The sequence below is a fragment of the Gadus chalcogrammus genome, chromosome 6, assembly GCF_026213295.1.
Source record: "Gadus chalcogrammus isolate NIFS_2021 chromosome 6, NIFS_Gcha_1.0, whole genome shotgun sequence".
Lineage (NCBI taxonomy): Eukaryota > Metazoa > Chordata > Actinopteri > Gadiformes > Gadidae > Gadus > Gadus chalcogrammus.
The window spans coordinates 3,528,659-3,551,029 of record NC_079417.1 but is presented as its reverse complement, the minus strand read 5'-3'; the positions used below and the strand labels follow the sequence as shown (position 1 = coordinate 3,551,029).

Sequence of the window (22,371 nt, the reverse complement as noted above, 5' to 3'; positions counted from 1 at the left end):
TGAAAACAATCCATATACACAAAGCATAACTCACTGGTGTGCTGACGTGAATCCAGTTTCATGAAAACACATAAAAACAATTTTATTTTCTTTGTGATACATATTTGCTATTATTTATCAAAAAATATATATTATCAAACAAAACAACCACAAACCTCCACCAAATATGCATGCATCACAAGATAACAATGCTCATAGGAAATTACAAAACAATACACAGTACAACAAGGGGGAGGGGGGGGTGCAGATCCATAATAATCAATAAATTCATTTAAATGCCCTGTTTCTCAAATACAGTCTCATAAAGTCTTATAAAAATCAGGGACCTTCATCCCCACGGCCAGGATCATTGAGGAACGAGGTTGCACGTTCCATTGACAGGAGATCCATAAAGTATTTTAACCAATTGTCAGTGTTGAAGCAATTAGGTTTTTGTACTTTCCAATTCATCATAATGATTTGTTTAACCGACTAAAAGGCTAAAGCTATAATGTGTTGCGTTGACTCAATATTTTCTACTCTACTGCCTAAAGTTGACATTTAATTGTTTTTTTGTTAGCACTTCAACCTTTCATTGTTCCTCTTTGAAAGCAACTCCATTATTACTATGACGTATAAGTATTACGTTTTAGTCTGACGTGAATTTGCATTGGAAATACAAACCTGCCTTGCGGCTCGTAAGATAAACATTGAGGTTTTAAAACTGCCGTTGTATTTATTACCCTGGCTGAGATAGTGACACTGGCCAAACATCCTATGTTACCATGAGTGGCTGCGTTGGGTGTCTGTTCTCATACGTCATACGGCCACAGCCGGACAAACATCCAGTTCTAGTGCTGCTATGTTTATTTCATCGCTAACCTTTGTTTGTGGGCAGGAAAATGTAACAAAAGAAGACAGACAACGCAAAGTGGGATGCACTCAAGGGCAGGCAGACAGGGAGGTAGAGAGACAGGTAAGCAGGCAGACAGACAGTTAGGCACTGACCGAGAGACAGGTACAGACAGAGATACAAACAGATAGGTAGACAGATGGAAAGATAAACAGAAACAGAGACTGAAAGAATGAAAGACAGCAATGGAAAGGCAGACAGAGATAAGCAGATTGACGGCAATAGTGAGAGACCGACGCATGCGCAGTGCACATGCACCAACACACAGCAGTGAGACGTTGGAATGTGGCATTGTAAAACGGTATTATACTTAGAGTTAATTAAAGTCCCAAAGTGCAGGAGAGTGAGATTGCTCCTCGTGAATAATTTGAGCTGGAAATAATATCATGAGGGTGGAGCATGGAGCATGACGATCAGAACCTAGGATGTTAATGCAATCCTGTTCCCGCAGCAACCCGCGTCCACGGTGGTCGGGGCAGCTGGGCCGAGACATCTCCAGCTATAGCCCTCTGCAGGCCCTGCTGGGAGATGTCTGGGAAACCGTACCGCAAAAGCCCCCCCCCCCCCCCTGCATGGTAGCAGTGGATCATTTCCCCCAGACAAGTGAACCATGGATGGGGAAGGAGAACGAGAAGCGGCCTGGAGGTTCATGATGAGCTCACGGCCTCCGTGAGACATGTTGGGGTTATGGGAGGGCAAAAAAGTTATTTTTACCTTTCAGTTTGGCTAAGTCTACACATCAATCCTCTGCTTGAGCTGGCATCGATGGCCCACACCTACACAACTGTGAGTCTTGTAGGTTGGGTAATAGAGCTGGTGTTTGGTCACACCTTTAATAAATGACATACAAATCCTGTTCAACGCCTGATCAAACATCCAGCCGTTGCCATGACGTAGCCCTTTACTCAAAATAAGCTACTTAGCTGAACCACTCAAAACAGTATTGAAAATACATCTGATGGAAAGCCATATTTAGTATTCTATGTGGTTATACAGTATTTTTGGGGACTCTGGAAAGTCAAAAAGCCCAGGAGTCATTTCTCCACATCAGCAACCACAGAGATCGCAGGACACATGCTTTTACTTTGTTGTAGCCTACGTCAGAGCAAACAGTAAAGCATGGCTGTAAATCAATTGCCCAGTAAGAGCTGCCACAATAAATACCAGATAACACACACACACTCACGGTATCAGTCTGCTGTCACGGTCAAGAAAATAAACAAACCAAGACACAAACAAGCCTATTGAAATATTATAAATAATGTTGAAATATTAGTCAAAATATTTGCATTTTGCACTTTTAGAAGTGAAGGAAGTTGGGTTTTATTGTGTGTGCATCGAAGTGGCTTTGTCACATATGTGAAGTTTATAAGACCAATAGTCTATTGGTTCTGCTGACCTTATTCAGAATCTAAATGAGCCGACTGCTGTTCCTTGAGATTAGGTCAGCCAAACGACCGCGTTCACCAACGTCTTGGGGGGAAACGCCAGCTGTGCTCAATGTCAGGGGAATTTGGCTTTACCTGGTCGGATTGACCCGTTGGCTTCCGCACCGGGGCATACCTGTCTTTGGCAGTGTGAACAGCCGATAAAGAACCTCGGAGACTTATCAGCCCGAGTGCAGACGACCAATCTATGGGATGCCGGAGCTGGGTGACGGACAGCGGCGTACCCTTGACGTCAAAGTCCTCTCCCACCGACTGCTTGCTTGATTGATTGCGTTTGCGCATGGCTCAAGCTGAGCAGATTGCTGCTGAGCATTTCTAGCCAGAAGTACACACACCTAGTGTTTTGGTTGAAGTTTACGTGCCGTCGTTACGGAAGAAGTTAGGGCCACGTGAATTTATTGGGAGTTCTGAGTTTAAAGTCTGAATTCTGGCAATAAAGTCAGAGTTCTGAGTTTAATCTCAGAGGCTAAAGAAGGGAAGTTCCTTACAGGCTACCTGTAAGGAAATATACAGGCTACCTGAAAGGAACCAAATTCAGGGAGAGTCCCTTTGCGGCATAAAGGACGGCAACCAGATGCTGACCGAAGAAGTCAGATGTAGGCAAGTTTTGCGTGTTCCAGGCTTTCTTTATAGGTCATGGTTCAAGAGGGTCACAGACGGAAGAGGATAAGGGTCCGGGACATATGTGATTATCTTCTGTTCTGAATTTAAAGTCAGAATTCGGACATAAAGTGAGAATTCCTTTTTCATGGATCTAGCCAAGGTTAAAATGTGAAATCAGTTGTCACCAGCAGAATCAATTAAATAAAACTAGGGCACATAAACCCGTGCTAATGTCATCTTAAATACAGGGCTTTTACGTCCTGACATCGTCGCTCCTGCCTTTTTTTAAGCGTGCTCCAAAGGAATGTCACTCGAATGGTCTTTTGGTCATTGTTTGCTACTTCATTGTGAAATGAGCTGCAAGTCGTTTCTCTTTTCCTCTCTTTGAGCCAATCACTCCATTGCATGTCATCCCGGCTTTGTCTATCTTTTACTCCAAACCGTTCTTATCTATTGATCCATAGACTTGATCAGAATGGGTCCAGTGTGTTCACACACAGATTGGCTGTGTAGCCTCACAGCATGCTGGGTAATGTATTGATTGTTCCAGATGCATACATTGTGTGCCGCCAGAGTTGAGTCACATGAGCAGGTTGTAGTAAGCTCGGAGTTCCTGCATAGTTTTGCAGCTCCAACTCAAGGTTCAAATTTAGGCCTATGTTAAACTTGCCAGTGCATATGTTATACTTTACTCTCTGGGTGGTGTAAAAAAAAACACAACAAACTTATGTTGGCCAAATAGGCTAAAGAATAAGTTGGGAATCTTTCTATATGGTATCGATAGCCTGTTGTTTGGTCATGCCTGCTCAGTATAAAGCCGTCAGAAAGACCACAACTCAACTCAGATAGACCCAAGACTAATTACCAACTGTCTCAAAATTCACATCACAAGCAAGCTATGACCTTTGCCATTTCAAAAATCTATTCATATATATTTTTAATCCTATTTTTAAAAAACGAGGACATCAGCTCCAGCTGGGGGCTGGTCACCCAAAACGGGAAACCTCCCCTGAAAAACAGGGGTGTCTGGTGGTCAGCCCCCCCCCCGTCCCCAACAGGCCAACATACTCTACATGTGCTATATTTAACAGGGTATCTTCTTGCCAAGTGTACCATTTGTACAAGCCAAACACACATGAACACTGGTAACCCACCTAACCCCATGACCGTGCCCGGGACTGGACACAGGAGAATCACCCCATATGCTGTTCTACTGTAAAGGGAGAGAGCTTCTAGCAGAAGCTCTCTAGAATGATATGTGTCCGGGTAATAACACAGGTCTTCTGCTCCCGGTCCATTGTCTAATTGGACAAATGTCAATCTTTCCAGTGATAAAACATCTACGAAATTGTACGTGTACTATTGATGATCTACTTATGATCTTAAATAGCATCAATAGTTAATTCTCGTCGGTTAATAACACCTCGTTCTGTGGCTGTATTCCTAACATGAATGCCTGACTCATGCAGACCCAATGGTTCGGGCAGAAGAAAGGAAGGACCCTTCTAGAACGAGGGAACCCTCGTTCGGCCGAAGGGCTCTGGTTTCATTCTCTGAATCCGACTTACAAAGTATCCAGTCGCCCACAGCAAGAGGGGAAAACTTGGTCTTGTGTCTTACAGAAGTATGGAGCATAATGAAGGGTCTGTGGCATGTGGACGATTAGAGAACTCTGCGGGCTGGATGAACATACTACAAGTGTGTTGCTGCTTAATGCTACCAACCAAGCACGAGTCTGTTCCAGCGTCCCATCACCGTGCGCTGAACTGCGTTCTCCAAATTTCTCAGAATCTCATCCAGGAGCTTCAAATCATTTTCCGGGAGAGGATTCTATCGGCCTATATATTTATTTTATGTCAGACACACACTGGACTTCCAGTTCCAGGAGCCGCACAAGAACATCACAGAATTGTAAATCATGAATGACATTGAAGTACAATTTATAGACCTCACTTTACTCTAGTGGTTTGTCTGTATTATCAATAATACCCAACGTCAGCTTGCCTTCCAGAAGTTTCCACGATGAGAGATGAGCCACAGGAGAATACATGGCCTGGATGGTTTCAGTGCGGCTCGTTGATCAAACCACCCTTCATTTAACCCCTCGTTTCCACTCGCACGGCCTAAAGACATTTGAATGATTCAACACTGCTTTCACGCTAAACCAATACAGCGGGAATGAATGATGTGCTGTTATCTAAGCAGTTGTCTTCCTCTGCCCTTGTCTCTTTCACACACACTTTCTCCCCTCTTCCAATACGAATCCCGACCTGCGTAGAAGAAGAAACACATTATTTGTGCAACGCTAAATCTGAAGCCAAGTAGCTTCAGCGTGTTGCTATTACTACTGTTTGGTCTATCATGAGAAACTTTATAGTCTACAGTGAATTAGGGACGTCATTAAGGAGCAGGTGGAGGCTAACGTCCGCACTGGGGATCAAACCCGGTGCCTTTGGGTGAGGAGTGAAACACCCAAGCCACTAGGTCAGTATCCTGGCTGTGGCCCTTCCTTCAGAGGTTGTAACCTTCCAGTGCGTCCGCAGAATAGATGCGTTTGACTATCGCTGACTTCCAGCCTCTTCTGTTCATTGTAGTAGAGTCAGGGCAAAGAGGCTTATCCTTTATTGCTCCAAGAACCATCCTGACACCCGCAGAAGGAAGTTCAGCCTCACTGTTGCCAAACCAACAGTGACACAGTTGCAAAAACGGACGTTGTGCCAAATGGCACCGGGCCCCACCCAGAGGGGTCCTGGGAAGGACAGATCAACATCTGTTGTGCTCATCTGTCATAGTATGTATGGGTAATAAAAGATAAATGAATGTTCCAATGGGTTTGACCATTGGAACATTGTATTCTCATACCTCAGATAGTTTCTTCCACTGTGCAACCCCTTGATGAAAGTATTTACTCGTCAGATCTCGGTACTAAACTTGAAATGATTACTGATATTTGCAGGCTTGTGAATAGAAATATCTACTTTTGATCCCTAACCGGACGTTAACTATGATTCTGTTTGAAACAGCATACACTTGCACAACATTTGATTGTGTATCTTGTTTAACTTGTTTGTTTTATTTTATATTGTGAAATTATGTTGTCCAACCCGAAAACAAGAGGTTACTATTTTCAATCTCTGGCTGACCTTTGGTTCAATCAAATGGAATAACAAAAAACAAGTCACAATGTGAACAGAATGACTTTCAGGGTGAGACGGGTTAACTGCCAGCAATGGGATATATCACTCAGGTTCAGGCATGAGAATCACATGAAGGTAGGCCAACATAGAAGTCGGACATGAAACCATGGTCTTTGTTAAGGTACGTTGGGCTAAGCTAAACTATTGAAGTTTTAGTAATTACATAATATGATAAGCTTTAAGGGTTTGGTTGACAGTTACTCTAACTCACGTACACACACACACCCAGTTACACCTATCATAGAAACCTAGCCTACTGTGGTAAACAAACACTTTGTTAAGCAGTAGTTACTCAACAATTTAAAACGTGCGCCCGCACACACACACACACACACACACACACACACACACACACACACACACACACACACACACACACACACACACACACACACACACACACACACACACACACACACACACACACACACACACACACACACACACACACACAAATCCTGTTTTACTACCCCCAACCCAAAACAGAACCAAATTACAATCCCTCACTTATGTTGTCAAAGTGCACAGTTTTCAAAGTTAAATGGTTTCTCTTTATTGTCACCATTCCCCAATAAGTGAACAGTGAAACACGCACACACACACACACACACACACACACACACACACACACACACACACACACACACACACACACACACACACACACACACACACACACACACACACACACACACACACACACACACACACACAGTCCAAACATGGCTTAGGTTGCGGAAAACAACAGTTTACCCATTGCCCTTTGAAATCATCATCAAACAATTTTGACATCATTGTTCAACATTTCTTAAAGTCATTAATCTCAGAGGATTTAGCGTTTAATTTGGCCATCTGATTACAAAGTCAGCGTACTCTGTTGTTCACATTTCTCTTCTTCTCGCATTGTTCAACAGAACACACATGTTATAATAGTGTAAGTATGTCCATGCAGCTGGCTCCTTCAGCATGTTCAGACCCGTCATTTAGAAGTGGAGATCCACTTCAGAATAACAATGACCCTTACACAATGAACGGGAGTCACTTGTTATTTCATGGAGAGACTCTAGTCACTGGGAGAAGAGGTACGTATGTGAGGGCAACACGCAGAGACCAACTTTGCAGAGGATCCGCTTCTGGGTTGAGTCCGCCAAAACCCGGACTCAACCCAAAAAACAAAATCAAACCCCGCGCCGACGCCGGTTAGTGACACGAACATTGGATCGGACGAAGGCGCAAAAAACACATATTATTCAGAGTCAAAGCATTAACCGTACTCTGCCAAGCAGGCTTTCAGCAATGACGATCATCAGAAACAGACTTGAAGAAATGAAGCATTGGCACCAGAGTATGGCTACCTCTCTGGAGATAAGTCCCCTTGGCAGAAGAGGGATCCGTTGTTCAACACGACAGTTCTTCATATCAAGCAGCTGGGCTTGAGGTGTGGTTCTTCTCACTGACTCTGTCATAGTATTGAATTAGCAGAACGCAAAGACCTTCGTGGAGTAAACCAATTAGCATGGGCCAATGTGGTGGTAATTGGTTACATTTACCAACATGAAGAAGCAAGTCCCTTCTGAATGCAATATAGATGCTTCATGGCCGTTGTGTGTTTGGCTGCATTTGCCTCTTGTTTGATGTCAGTAATGAGATTACTTCACCGGCTACTTTGGAAAGCTTATTGGAACCTGTGAGTCTTGTCAAATCTCTTTTTGCACAATTCAGAGTCATTCATTTTTACTGATATGACACGCATACACACATACCGTGAATATCCTACTTGTGAAACACTAAAAGGTGGACTGAAATTACTTGAACTTTGCCTTCTTTTAATTGGCTATGCTTCAAAACAGTAACACTTTCCAAAAGTATGAAGGGTGAGATTCGATTTTAATGACTTCAGCCTGTGCCGGAACCCACGCAAATCCTTTCCATGGGCAAATGTGTATCTTGTTATACAACTAACTAGTCCAAAGGGGGTATTCCTGGATGGTGTTTCGGGCCCCATGAACCACGCTCACACATCTTCTCTTGATTTTGAAATGTTGTCGAAACACTCCAGTGGCGCCATAGGCTACGAGAGCCGTCATGACTGGCGCACCGATCAGTTAGGAACCAGATACACTGTTTTTGCATTGTTTGAAAATATTTTGCAGTAAAAGTTTGGCATATGCAGAATAGATAATTCCAAAAGCAAGAAAATAAAATAACTGCAAAACAAGGCATTTTTTTAATGAAACAAATACAACATATTCCCTATTTGACATTGATACGTTTACAAAATACAATAAGAAATATGCTCATTCAAGCACTGCTTGTGAAACATTTAGCCCAGTAATCTATATAGGCTGGATCAAGCCGCAGAATGAATGAAAAAACATTTTACTGATACAATGTGTCACTAACTTTAACATTTGTGTAGCGTTCACTAGGCAAGTGAAAGGGTTTCCACTTCAATGGGTTAGGTACCATGTGTTATACTTGGGTCTTTAGAGTAGATACCGCCCTCCAGCGGACAACAGCCGAACAACAAAAAGTATAAGCCATGACTTGGAGGGTCTAGTTTCATGCCTCTCGCGCTGGCTGTGTTTTGTAGGCTTAAAATAGGCATCAGCTAGCTTAACCACGAGTTCACTCAGCTGGCAATACGATCTAACCACCCACATGTCGAATCTAGCAAGTTCATTCACTACCAAGACTTGCACAATGAGTTTCGATAACTAAAAAAGTTACCTTTTGGTATGTAATGTGACAAAAAGAAAGATCGACCTTCAAAATCATAGTCAATCGAAAATATAATTTGGATTTTAAAATGAAGTTTTTGGATGCAACGTAAGTAAAAAATAAACATTAATTTGACATCCAAAATATCAGCGATTTAAGATTGTGATTTCCACAGTAGGCTACATTAAAAAAATAATACAAAAGTAAATACCCTTCAAACTTAACCAATTAACGCTCATTAACAGTATTATTATACTGTTCTCACAGTAAAAAAAAGTCCATCATCACAAGTTTTTGCAGCTTCTAATAAAAAAAGAAAATACTAAATAAAAATAAAACAACCATGCGGTCACAGTAATTCAGAACAAACTAGAATTCATCCATAAGTTTAAACCAAGCTCAATGAATGTGAATGATCTACAAAATGAAGCTCTGATGATCTTAATCAACGGCAGGTTGCAACTGTTTCATAAATGGCCAATCGCGGAAGTAAGAAATAAGCCCGTCCCCCAAACACGCAGAAGTCCAACACTGGAGCCTTTGGTTTGCATAACAGCGTAGAACATAATAACTGTGAATAAGGCAGATATGATCCTCCCAATGCCAGTGGTGGTTCTAGGGCTAGAACCACTGCAAAGAGAAGATATGAGGTTCTGTGGATGTGATATGGCTGTTTAATACTCTTGATACTATCAAGTGTGGCATGAAGAATACAAATATATATATCTATATATAGATATATATACACATATATATACACACACACACACACACACACCATATATGGACTAAGTTTACCTCCAACCTGAACAAAAATATAAACTATAAATCAACTTCCGATCGGCAACGGAAATCCTGAGATTTGAACCTTTGGAGAAACACCATTTCCCATAATCCTCTCTGGCGTGAGCTTTTAACGCAGCAGGGCGAGCCAGCTGATCCCGCTCAGTGCGGCGGGACGGGGGCGGAGCCGGCCGCCCCCCCCACCACCACCACCACCAGGGGAGCGTGGCTGAGCGTGGGGGAGGGCAAGGCCAGGCGGAAGGCCGGGTTAACAGAGTCCGGCGACCCCCTCCGGGTGCCCCGGCCGTACGGGTGACAGGGAGCGGCAGTGTGGGGGGGGGGGCAGGGGGGCTGTCCCTCCCAGCAGCCTGGGGACGAAGGTGAGGAGGAAGAGGAGGAGGAGGAGGAACAGGAGGAGCAGCGGGGGTCTCGGGGTGCAGGCTCCTCCGGTTCGAGGGCGGCGGTCTTAGGGACGGGGGGCCGACCCAGGAGGCAGAGTTCTGACGAGCGGACCACCCTCTCCAGCAGCTCCTTTGGGCTCTGAGGAGGGAAAGAAAGGTCAAAAAGAAGCGGTTAACAACCAAAAGAGAGGAACGGCTGATGGGGTTGACTCGAAGGCCTAGCAGCAGCGAACAAACCAAACAGTTCGAACAGCAAGCGGTTAATAATGATTAGTCGATGAGGTTTTCGATGAGATGCGGTGAGGTGAGTTGAGTTGAGCACCCGGGCCCGGGAAGTTAGAACAAGACGAGGTGAGAACACAAAGTACACAGAGAGCAAGAGGACAGAACCTCCGTCTTATGCCGAGGGAGTGATGTGAAGCAGAACAAGGCTGTGGATCGCAGATGGGAGAAATCAGGGCATGAGGATATACGGTGGGCGGTGTCCCCAACACCATCACCGCTGGCCCTATAAACCCCCCATCCTCTACCGGGCTTAGTGTGTGGAAAAGAAGAATGATCAAAAAATAAAAAAACACAGAAGAGATGCCCAAGAGATGATAAACAAACACAGGCGACAAAGGACGACAGCGAGGTTGAAGGCGTGGCACACACAGCGGGCGGTGAGATGGTGAAGAGGACGAGCTGAGGTTTTTTGGGGGGACATGGTGGTTCCGTCCTGCTCTTACCGTTCCTTTGGCAGGCCGGCCTTCAGGCCGTGCAGGACAAAGCAAAGTCCTGACAGTTCTCCTCCTACCAGAGCGGGGCGGGGAGACAGCACAACAAACACGGAGGATTCAAACTACCAGGCGACCGTGGATTGGGGAGACGCGTACTCCCAGAGTGGCATACACATACAAATAAAAGAGGCATTCAAAATGTTCACATTGTATTAAACATAGGAGAGTTGAAAAGCATTAAACTTCAATAAGAGTCCAAAAACATATAAAATGTTTATTTATTAACTTAAAGCATAAAAAAAAAAAAAAAACATGTTTAACCTTGAAATGATATGACGTGATATAGTGAAAAAATAAAAACCTTGATTTGCGATAGCATTTGTGTAGGAAGGAATAATAATCAATTTCAGCTCGGCCACACTTTGAGCAGTGCTGTGCAAAACCGTTTCATCACAAAATCCCAAATCCGAAACACCAGAGTTTAGGAATAAGCCAGCACAAGAGCATTCGCTCACAACTCATTTGGTTCCATACAAACCTGCAAAAAAAAACACAACCAACTCAGTAGCACTTCCTTTATGTTCAGTAGATCAAAAATAAGGCACAGTAGATATATATATTTCTATATTCTTTATAACAAAAACTACACTAAAAGTATGTAAACAAGGATAAAAGTGTCGGATATCCACTGAAATGAAGTCGTCATTTATCTCATGAGCCCGCGCGTGGAAGCCTCGGTTGGTGCTGTTGGCTTCGAGCCCGGTGGACCTCAGGATCCAGCTACCGGCTACACCACGACACACACGGGGAGGGGGGTGGGGGTGGGGGGGGGGGGGGTCTCTGGAGGGCTACCCGGACGGGAGGGGGGGTGTGAGTGGACGGGAGACGGGTCGTCCTACCATGCGCGTGTCGCTCTTGGCCATGAAAGGAGGCAGCTCGAGCTCTGGGGCGGCGGCGGCGGCGGCGGCGGCGGCGGCGGCGGCGGCGGCGGACGGGTCGTCGTGGGGAACCGAACCGCGTCTGTCAATCAGGCTGGAGGGAGGAAGCGGGGAGAGCGGGTGAGTGGGCGGCGTCCACTTGAGGCATGATGAGAGGATTCTGAGGCGGGTTCAATGTAGGGCTGTGCCCGACTCGGAATTTTCTGACTATTCGGCGGTCGTGCGGGGCAGGTCTTTTGGAGGTTTAAAAAATGAGTTTTCTTTCTATTAACACTCTGTTTTGGTTTTGGTAGGCTATAGGCCTTTTATATATGCTTGCGCGTTGCACTCATAACGTTCTCAGCCGAACAGTTTTCTGTCAATCAAACTCGTCGGAATTGTAGCCAACTTACGTCGGGTTTTAATTAGGCTCCTGCCCATAATGCGGTCCGATAATGAACACGGGGCTCATGTATAGGCTAGTGGATAATATTTGCTATAGTTAAACCACCAACCGCTCGAGAGACGGATTAGCTGGCGTGCGAGCGATGGGCCAGGTCTTCTTACCTCGGGGGCATGGGCCCACACAGCGTGACACAGCAGTTGGTGAAGACGCTGTTGTGGCTGTACGGGTTCACGCTGTCCGCCGCCCCTCTTTTACTGGACCAGGCGCCCTTTATCTGGAAGACAAACCAACAGCCGTGTGTTCCCTTCCCGGGCTTTATCGAAACAATGCTACATCCCCCCGTCACGTCACGTCATCATCAACCGACCACATCACCAAAGCGCTGCTTTGGGCTACAGGACAAGGAGCGGTGCATGCTGGGACTCACGTCTTCGTTCGTCGTCAGGTTGGAGGCCACCAGGTACGTGTGGAAGCCCGAGAGGCCCATCACCGACCAGATGGAGAAGAAACAGATGACCAGCTCCACGACGGTGCGGGTGGGAGGGTCAAGGCTCAACAAGCGTCTGCGCGTCAGCCTCACGGGCCGACCGTGACTTTAACAAGCAGTCGGCGATTGGGTTAGATTCACATTTGGGGGCCGCCGAACGATTAAAAAGAGAAGAAAGCGGCGCATCATAATTTGTGCGATTTCCATTCGTTATTATCTATTTGACCGGTCGGCGACCACATCCTGTGAGTGAGACGTGAGTCAGCCAGGCCTCCCCCTCCTCCTCGAGGACCATCTGCCTAACAGCCCTCTGATTGGGCCCTCTGTGATCCTATTATGCGGAGGCTTAGGGCAGAGGAGCCACAGGAAACACTTCGTCACCGCGGCGTGCTTATCTCTAGGTACGCTTTTGTTTTGACTGCATGCGTCGCCTTCAGTAGGCGGAGCTGTTGGTGACAGGGGGGGGGGGGGGGGGGGGGGGGGGGGGGTTAATGTGATGGTAACGGGGTAATGATGATGCTGAAGGGATAATAAAGTGGTAATGATTATGTTTGAGGGATAATGTTGATTCTTAAAGGGTAAGTTGATGTTTAAGGTGTGATGGTGATGGTAAACCAGTAATGATGATGCTAAATGATATTCGCTGGAGGGGGGTGAATGATGACGCTGAGAAAGGATATCTTCCAGGACTTTCCTGGATCGATTGGACAAGACCTTTCCCTGATTGGGAGCCTATAGAATAGAAAAAATATAACAACAATATTATCAATATTCTGAATAGTATCCAATAAGGAGCAGGCATAAGGCAAAACACGTCAACTTTGCATTTCTTTAACTATTGTGTCTACCAGATGTTCCTATTGAGTAATAAAGTGTGCATACCATGTGTGTACGAAGGGCCTATACTCACGTAAGGTAAGGTGGGTGATGACGCAGCCGAATATGAAGGAGATCAGGAAGGAGAGGGAGATGATGAAGCTGTAGAAGAAGCGGTAGTTGCGCCTGCCCACGCAGTTCCCCACCCACGGGCAGTGGTGGTCGAACCGCTCTGGAGGAAACGGCGGGTTTTTATTCACGGCGATGAATGAGCGGCAAGTTAAGATAATCGAGTCTCTCCATGGCCACGGTGACACGGGTCGTTTCACTGCTACTCTCATCATCCAAATCACGCAAGGAGGCGTCGACTGTCCCGGTCTCTGTGACAGTCCCAGAACAGATCTCGCTCACATTGCAAGGGCGATCAGATGAGCTAGAACGAAGGCATCCCGAAGGACCGGCGGTCGGGTCGTCTTTCGGATCCGATGGCGTCACAGTGCGGACGGCTATCTGAGCACAACAGACTAGTGTCTACGTCATTAGAGCACAGGTGCCCGCCAGGCTTCTCCCGGTGTGCTTTGTATGCTCAGGCTACTACCAATGTCTAGCACTGAGGATGGAAGAACATAAGTTGCGATGAAGACATGATACCTGTTGGCGTTCAGGTCAGATACCACTGACTGTCCAGGCTAAAGTACATCAGGGGCCAGGCTGTAGAGTAATGCATGCATAGACAATCGCTACATAGCCCATCGCTACATAGCCCATCGCTACACACCATTTTGAGCAGAAGTTAACAACAACAGGGCTTCTCTTCCTCCCAGCGCCATATTTGAACATGTTTTTTTTTTTAACCGGGAAGTTTTTATGCCAGAGGGTGAAATGCGAACACAGATAACAAGAATTGCATTGAAAGGACACGGGTATCTGAAGGGGAGAAATATACAGACATCACCACCACACATTCACCAAAACATTCTGGAGCAAACATTTACTTCTCATAACAAGAAGACAACCCTAAGAATTTCTCAAGTGAGAATAAAGATAGATAACAACTTTATCAATTAATCATAGGCCCTGTTCTTCACACCTAGCATTAGCAGGGGGTTTTGGGTGATCCGATCGCTAGTCGACAGTTCTCAGTATATGTGTCAACAGTCAATGCACCCAAGACGCATTTTGAGCCGATCGCACAGACGGCTTTAAGAGGTGTTCTGGGCCACATCTGGCCACATTCTTCAAGCAGTGTACGGACTACATACTCAACTGACGTCCACGGCGTGAGCAGTTGACATGTAGCAACAATGACTATGTAGGCCGGTGTATCGCTGAGAAGAACGCTTAAATACAGACTGCATGGATGGCTGTCGATGCATTCATGTGCATTGACATCTAAGCCTTACTGACACAACATGGGACGGCATAGGAAACATAGAAACTAAATGTATTCTCACCGACACAGTTGTCACACAGGCTGCAGTGGGAGGTCCGGGGAGGCCGGAACATCTTGCAGGTGAAGCAGTACTTGAGCTTCACCACCTGCTCCCTGATGACAATCTCCCGTGTGCGCGGCGGGGGTCGGTACGAAGACGTCCCCGTTGTGTCTTCCAAGGTTAACCAAAGGAACGGAAAAATACAAATAAATACAAACAATAGAATCACAGGCATACATAAAACACATGTATATGTGATGAATGACATATGAGCTGATTTTATAGCGTGTGTTTATAGGTTCAGCGACCGATACTGAAGGGATACTGGGTAATAATATGATAGGACTGACAGACTGCAGAAATCCTTCGAGTACTGCACGATAATTGTTCCCATCAATGTCTTTGAACAGACAGTAATCTACTTAGGACCAGAAAATGGTCCTCTGCTGTCGGTTCCATCTGGCCATGAATTGAGAAGGTAAACCCCTCTCGTCCCATCTGTGTTCCCCCCAGTAAGCATCTCCAAAACCCCGTCCTACCGATCTGCCGCTCAACGTCTGCTGCCTCGTCTGGCGTTGCCCTGGGTAGTATGCCCGGGTCGGTGAGACTGGTTTGTAGAAGGGAGACGACCACGAATACAAAAAGCACTCCGCCGATCACAGGTATAAAGACGGTCAAATGCTCCACTAGGAACGGGCAGCTGCCGGGGAAGACACCAGAGACCATAAGAGCATGTATTCGGGGTTACTTTAATAAGTGTATGAGTGTTGTATTTGACACAAACTTGTAATTGTACATAAGCATAGTTATACTCACTCGAACGCAAAGAAAAGGCCACAAGTCACAACAATAAGGCCCAGTGTCAGAGGGAGGACCCCACTCTGTCTGGCGAGAATTATTCGTCCATCGCAGTAAAATCTATTCTTTCCAGGGAAAACTTCCCACTTCCTCCGGCTCCGCTGGGCGCTGCTCTGCCCGCCGGCGCAGCTCTGTGCGGACGGGTTGGACGCGGACAGCGTCCGGGGGTCTATCTGCTGGTACTCACAACTCTTCATGGTGAAGACCCAGTCCAGCGTATGAGGGGGGGCTGAAGGCACATGTATCTGACACGACAGGCTATAACTTGTGTTCAAAACGCGTCCACTTCTTCAAGACAGCCATTCATCCTGTATCGGCGACTTGAGGATAGCGGTTAGCGTAGCAGCCGAGGCGCTACCGTTAGCTAGTCCCACAGCGTCGGTCGACCCGAGTTGAATCCCTTCTCTAAAGTAAGAACATCTACCATTGTTGCGATGGTGAATCCATTGATTAGCATTAACCTTCACTCATAAAACCCGTTATTGTGTCATTGATACACTACAAAATGTCTGGCGTGTCTTTTTCTTTAAGCGTCGGCCAGCCTACGTCACTGTTTGGACGATGACGCTCCCATCCAGAGGTGAGGTTGGGTTCCAGCATCGGGTCTGGCTCTGTTCAGACCTGAGACAGGCCCAGCAGGTGTAGGTGGCGCCCCTTTCACACCACTGGGACATGAGTTGAAATAAGTACGATAGTATAGAAATTGTATAGGCCTTTATGAATATGTAGTAGGCCTAATTAGATTGATTATAATTAAATAGTTTCCTACAACTCACATTGGTTCACATACTGAATCCATTTCTAAAAGAGCCATCCCAATTGCCCTTCAAGACGTATAATATGCCCAGAATGTGGAATATTTGGATGTTTTCATGCCTTAGTGGCTTTAAGGGCCACTTTTCTGATAGATGAAACGGGCATTTTGCTCACATACATGTTGAAATACTGTTAAAGTCAAGTGTGAACATGTTCGTGAGTGAGGACGAGCGAAAACAAAAAGCTAGTCTTATCTTCTTCATTTCCACACTATTGTTTGAGGGTTTGAAAGGTGGAGACACAGAGAAGTGTCAGAGATAACTGATAGACTGCGTCTGAAATCTTTTTTTAGGTTACAGAACATCTGATTTACTGATTTCGAACCAAGACAAAGCCTCAGTCCTCAGATCTCTCAGAGTTCCGTCTTGTTTTGGGTGAGGTCAGTGTACATGTAACTCCATACTTACACGTTGATAGGCAAAGGTTATTGCACATTTAGTTATGTTTAAGTAAAAAATCTTCTCATCTGGGAAGAAATAATGTGTTTCAATGCTTGAAATGGAAGTCGATTGTTTGTTGAGCCGTTGAAGCTGGTTTATGCTTCCTAAAAACAGAACAGTAGAGGGCAGAAAAAACTATCTGGAGAAACATTGTGAAAGAAACGCAGGCGAGCTCATGGTTTATTTACTTGATTTTGCATATGCGAATTTGTCTCTATCCCTCAGGCTACTCCTAATCTACATTGTACCATAACATACTCCCCTTTTTACTCACCTTCCTATCTGATGCATGTTTCTTTTATTGGTTAATGACGGCTAAATTAATAATGCAATAATCCATAGAGCCTCATTGTAAGACCAAAAAGTTGTAGACCAATTACATTTTCAACTATAGGTTAAGCAGTTATGTTTTTTTTATATGCGTAGACATGTATCACTAGTTTGTTTAGATTAAAAATAATCCAGATAATAATTAACCTTTTTTCTTTTTGCATTTTCATCAGCGACACCTTTGGCGATAAACGGTAATTTCTCCCAGATATAAAGTTTCGCCACCGAAACCCAGTTTGTAACTTTAGTAATACAGTATGATAGGGCTTTTATCAATGGATTTTAGGATGAACCACCACTGTGATGCCTCATTTAGTAATAGATTGTTACTTAATTAACATATTTAATCACATTGAAATCTTCCGAGATTAATAATTATTTTTTTGTAACCATTTGACAGCCCATTCGTCATAAATGCAGTTGGTCATTGCAAGGCCACTTCCCTTTGGTTTTAGGGAGTTTTCCCTTCCCCTTTTCAGGGCCGTGTTGCATCATGTTGGCCTGTGAGGCTATTTGAGACCACCACTGTGATGAAATAACAAACGTACTTGATTCAACATAAAACTTTACAAATATTGATTACCAGATTATCCCTCTCCATTATTTAATTTTTTTTTTTCGAATGAGACATATCTGAGAAGATAAGGATATCTCAGACATAAATAAATGTGAAAGCAAAAAGTTTAAAGTAACTTTTTTGCGAGCACGCAAGTTTTTATTTCCAGAAACCTCCTAGCTGCGACATTTGAGAAAGCTGTGGAAATGCAATGATGAATCACAATTGAAACGAAAGAAAAATATAATTACTAATAATCCTGTCACTGTATTTTAAGTAATTGGTTGCCATTTATTTTATATGGAGAGTTGGTAATGAAATATCATGCAATTAAGTCCTTACTTTATGGCTTTGACCTTTTAAGGTGTAGTATGTAGAATTAGTGGCATAGCGGAACGGACTTGGCAGAAATGGATAAAGTATCATAAGTATGTTTGAAGTGTATAATCCCATGGAAATATACATAGTTGTGTTCTGTTACCTTAGAATAGGCCTTTTATCTACAAAGGGAGCGGGTACTCTTCCACAGAGCTTGCCTAGTGCACCGACATGTTTCTAGAATGGACTATGGGCTCTAGAGAATTTAAAAAATCATAAACACTATCTTACTTATAAACGTTGACCTTACTTTTACATGCGAATTATAAATCCATCAAGGAATCTCATCACTTGAAGGTTTGCTACTCAATGCTTTCATAGAAGATGACAACCTTTTGGAAAACAACTACTTAATCCTACTACTGCTGTTACTGGCCCCTTACAGGCCAGAGTTACGTCTTTGGAAAGGTAGAGTTGGGGCAAAGGGGAGGTGGGGGAACTCAGTTTGATGCAATATGCAACCTCGACGCTAGATGCCACTAAATCCTCCACACTGTACGCTTAAACTGTGATTTGATTATGAGAAATAAAAAGACTTATAGCAATAAATTGTAAAATAAGACCCCCCCCCAGCCCTCACTGAAAAGTATTGCATTAGGAGTAAATAGGCGTGTAGTGTGTTAAGTCCAGGGCAAGAAATTGCAATGAAGCGCCAAGCCAAGCACCCAGTAAGATAAGAAGTAGCCCAGGATGCATTGGGTGGTGGCTGAGCAGTGCCTCCAGTGGGGGAGCAGTGCACTGACGGGGTTGTGGAGCGGGTTTGTGGCCCCGCTCCTCGACGTGTCGTGCGCCCGCAGCTGAACATTGGGCACCGACGTCTTCCGCCGGTGCAGCAGCGGTTCGTTGAGCAGGAGGAGATGAGCGCTGATCCAGAAAGGGACGGGCGTGGACGACGCCAGGAATCTGGTCAGAACCTGGACCAAAAAAAGGAGCGGGATCAGAAGAGGCCGTAGGCAATCGGTATCACAATGTAATAATAAGGAATAGATATTTCCCTTTAATGCAAGTCATACGCCGATCCAGGCCGGGAGGTGCTTACCTGAACGTGCATACACAACGTCCCGAATATCAAAAGGGCCGTGGAGTGCACCACGTACACAAACACCTTGGGGTTGAAGAACCCCGGCGTGGGCTTGTCCAGGCGCCTCCGGGCGCTCTCCCAGAGCCCCAGTCTGAGGCACATGTCCGGGTTGGCCTGGTAGTACGCGTACGCCGCCATGATGCCCAGGCTGGCCATGGGCAGGGCGAGCAGGAAGTTGGGGATCTGCCTCAGCTCAAAGTAGCGCAGGAAGCCCACGTCCCAGTACACGTCCTGGATGTGGGAGTAGAGCAGCGGCAGCGGCCTCATGCACCACAGCGGCGGCGGTCCGTTCTCGTCGGGCATCCGGTAGCCCTTCCTCCTGGCCAGGGAGACGAGCGCCGGCGGGACGCGCTCCAGGGCGGTGGACGGCGTGCAGAACGTCCGGTAGCCGTAGTACTGGAACGCGCAGAAGGGCAGCGCTATGAGGCCCGTGCCCAGCAGCGAGGTGACCAGGAGGCGCGCCACGACCCACGCGTAGCGGAGCGCCTTGCCGCGGCCCGTGGTCGTGGTGCGGTACGCGCGGATCTGGGACAGCGCGTTCAGCGACGGCAGGTACAGCAGGAACCCGATGTTCACCAGGCCGTTGGACCGCGCCGCCGTGGCGATGCCCAGGGCGAGGCAGGCCCTGAAGGTGAAGCCTTTCTCCAGGAGGAAGAGGCCGCCGAAGGTCAGCGCGGCAAACAAGCTCTCCGAGTAGCCCGAGGTCATGAAGACGTTGGCGGGAGTGAGGCAGTACAGCAGGCTGGAGAGGAGAGCCAGGCGCCTGTCCTGCAGAACGACTCTGCTCATTGCATACAACGCTACAGCGCTCAGAAGGAAGAGGGCACTGTTGCCCACAGCAACCGCTAGGAGCAGCCTTCCCCTCACCGACAGCCAACCGCTGAGGGGCCACAGCAGCGTCTCCGCCAGGCCGCGCAGAATCACCGGGAGAAGGGGGAAGAAAGCGAAGTTGTGCTCATACAGGTAACCTCTCTCGGCAATGAAGAGGTAATGCTCGGCATCCCAATGAGAAAGTCCGCCAAAACACCACTCCACAGCAGAGTCCAAATACAGAGGCTCCTCGACTCTTGGGGGTCTGAAGGCATCGGCTTCATGATCGGGAATGGCAGCATTTAACAGAGCCTGCATAGAGACAACATCTTTGAATGTACAGCAGTGACAATTATGAATTGGCTGTCTGGCGACATACTACACATTTACTACAATTATTTCTATCCAAAAGGTATTGCTTCATGAAATATATCCATTAACTAAGTACAATATATATTGAACCATAACAATGCTAGTATGAATCATACTGCTCATTTCGAGTCGATTACAATAAGCAATACAGAGTTCACTACATCAGCAAATGTTCCATAAAAGCACAAAACTGACCTGCAACAACAGAGACAGAGCTCTTGTAACGATGGCGAAATGTAGAACTACTCTGACATCCATGGTCACAACAAACAAGATAATGTTGGCCAAAGGTTGGTTATAAAATGCATTGCACCAGCTGATAGACAAGGGCCAGAATGGTGCAAGATGAATGTTCAGCCCATCATCTTTTTAATTCGAGACAACATGGAGTCAATCAGAACATGGCTATTTGGTCTTACACTTTCGGACAAAGCAAAACAGACGATTAGCATCAATGACATTTTAACTTCCCATCTTGACGCACGACGATCTCATTGTTTTCATGTCCTCGTTCTGCAGCAGCGGCAGAGGTTTCAATTGAAATGTTCACTTCCGGTTCTTTCTCAACTCGAACTTCAAAATAAAAGTTACCGAACAAATGTCTTTTAAGTTGCTCCGACAAAATTTAATTAGGGGTCATATTAATTTTGTATTCATAATTAATAGTCTCTTTATTAAACTTGCTGATTTATGTTCGAGCAATTCCACGAATCCAAGTCTCCCAGCAACCTATTAATCATCTTCGTTGCCATTGACCGCATAACAAATTCCTTATATATATATATATATAAAAATGACGTTTACTTCTTTGAAGCATTCGTTTTGAAAAAAAACTTATTTTAGTTTTTTTATTGGTTAAATAAAGTCTGGGTTACTTTAGCTCATGACTTTTAGCAATTAAATATGTATATATTTTGTGATAAATTCAATGTGGTAAAAATATATTATCCTCCATGTTTTTCCCTGGTGGTATTTATGTTTCTATGAGTCCGAATAAGGTGCTGTAGAATAGTCAATGTACATTTGTAAGTTGATTTAATGAAAAATACTGTATATATATAAAACACATTTCAAATAGTTTTAATCTTGGGCCCACAGTTCACTCTTTGTCATTACCTTCCGTGATCCTTTTATTTTTTGGACCAATTTGAGAATGTGCCAATACAACTGCAGAAGCACCCACGGTTCTAACCAAATTTATTCGTGTGCGCAACACAAAACATCACATGCAGAGAAACGAAACCAGTAAACAGCTTACGAAGATTTAATGTACATTTATTCTTACCACGTGGAACATATAGTATAAAGATTTCATACTGAATAAATGATATTCATTGAGCCAAAAAAGGAAAAGGGAGGAATTTACATGATGTCTTAGCTACATAGTCTGAAATACAAATATGCAGAATCCATATTACAGGAGAAAAGAATTGTCAAATGTGTACTTCATCTGGAGTTTATTTCTGTTGTACCGGGAGATGAGAGCTTTCTGCCGTACTATAGTGAGAGAGCAGAGGGGGGCGGGGGGGGGTGTTCCAACAGGCCTGGTGAGTATGAACCAGGGTCCTTTCGTTTCGTCAGCCTCAATCCCTCACCCACAACAACGGTGAGAATAGTGACACAGACGGGAGACAGACACCAAGAAAAGGGGGGGGGAGAAGTGTAATGTACAACATCATATATACACCACAGCAACGCTGTATCTGAAGTTGAAAACAAAGTCCCACGGAGGTGATTTCTTCTCCTACGGGGGGATTCATACAATCAAGGGATGAAGGAGAGGAGGTCAGGGTGTTGTAGGTTTCTCGATACTTTGGGGAAGAAAGCCGTCGTGTTTCTCTTTTTTTTTTATTTCTCTTTGACAAAAAAAAAAAACGACTAAAATGACCATGGAACTCTAGGAACAG

The 22,371-nt window shown here is 45.2% G+C and overlaps 3 protein-coding genes across 3 annotated transcripts; all 3 read right to left on the bottom strand.

Moving 5' to 3' along the window:
• Positions 1-9,802: 9,802 nt before the first annotated feature.
• Positions 9,803-16,321, bottom strand: zdhhc18a (zinc finger DHHC-type palmitoyltransferase 18a). Its single transcript, XM_056592507.1, has 10 exons — positions 15,640-16,321; positions 15,363-15,523; positions 14,845-14,994; positions 13,485-13,622; positions 13,255-13,306; positions 12,515-12,617; positions 12,249-12,361; positions 11,664-11,796; positions 10,774-10,837; positions 9,803-10,184 (listed from the first exon to the last, which is right to left on the bottom strand). The coding sequence occupies exons 1-9, from the start codon at positions 15,876-15,878 to the stop codon at positions 10,796-10,798; spliced, it is 1,131 nt and encodes a 376-aa protein (XP_056448482.1). The 5' UTR covers positions 15,879-16,321; the 3' UTR covers positions 9,803-10,184; positions 10,774-10,795.
• Positions 9,807-10,542, bottom strand: LOC130384247 (uncharacterized). Its single transcript, XM_056592356.1, has 2 exons — positions 10,519-10,542; positions 9,807-10,184 (listed from the first exon to the last, which is right to left on the bottom strand). The coding sequence occupies exons 1-2, from the start codon at positions 10,540-10,542 to the stop codon at positions 9,807-9,809; spliced, it is 402 nt and encodes a 133-aa protein (XP_056448331.1).
• A 595-nt stretch (positions 16,322-16,916) lies between the features above and the next one.
• On the bottom strand, positions 16,917-21,072 carry pigv (phosphatidylinositol glycan anchor biosynthesis, class V). The gene is made up of 3 exons (XM_056592506.1): positions 20,660-21,072; positions 19,241-20,404; positions 16,917-19,115 (listed from the first exon to the last, which is right to left on the bottom strand). The coding sequence occupies exons 1-3, from the start codon at positions 20,720-20,722 to the stop codon at positions 18,822-18,824; spliced, it is 1,521 nt and encodes a 506-aa protein (XP_056448481.1). The 5' UTR covers positions 20,723-21,072; the 3' UTR covers positions 16,917-18,821.
• Positions 21,073-22,371: the final 1,299 nt, after the last annotated feature.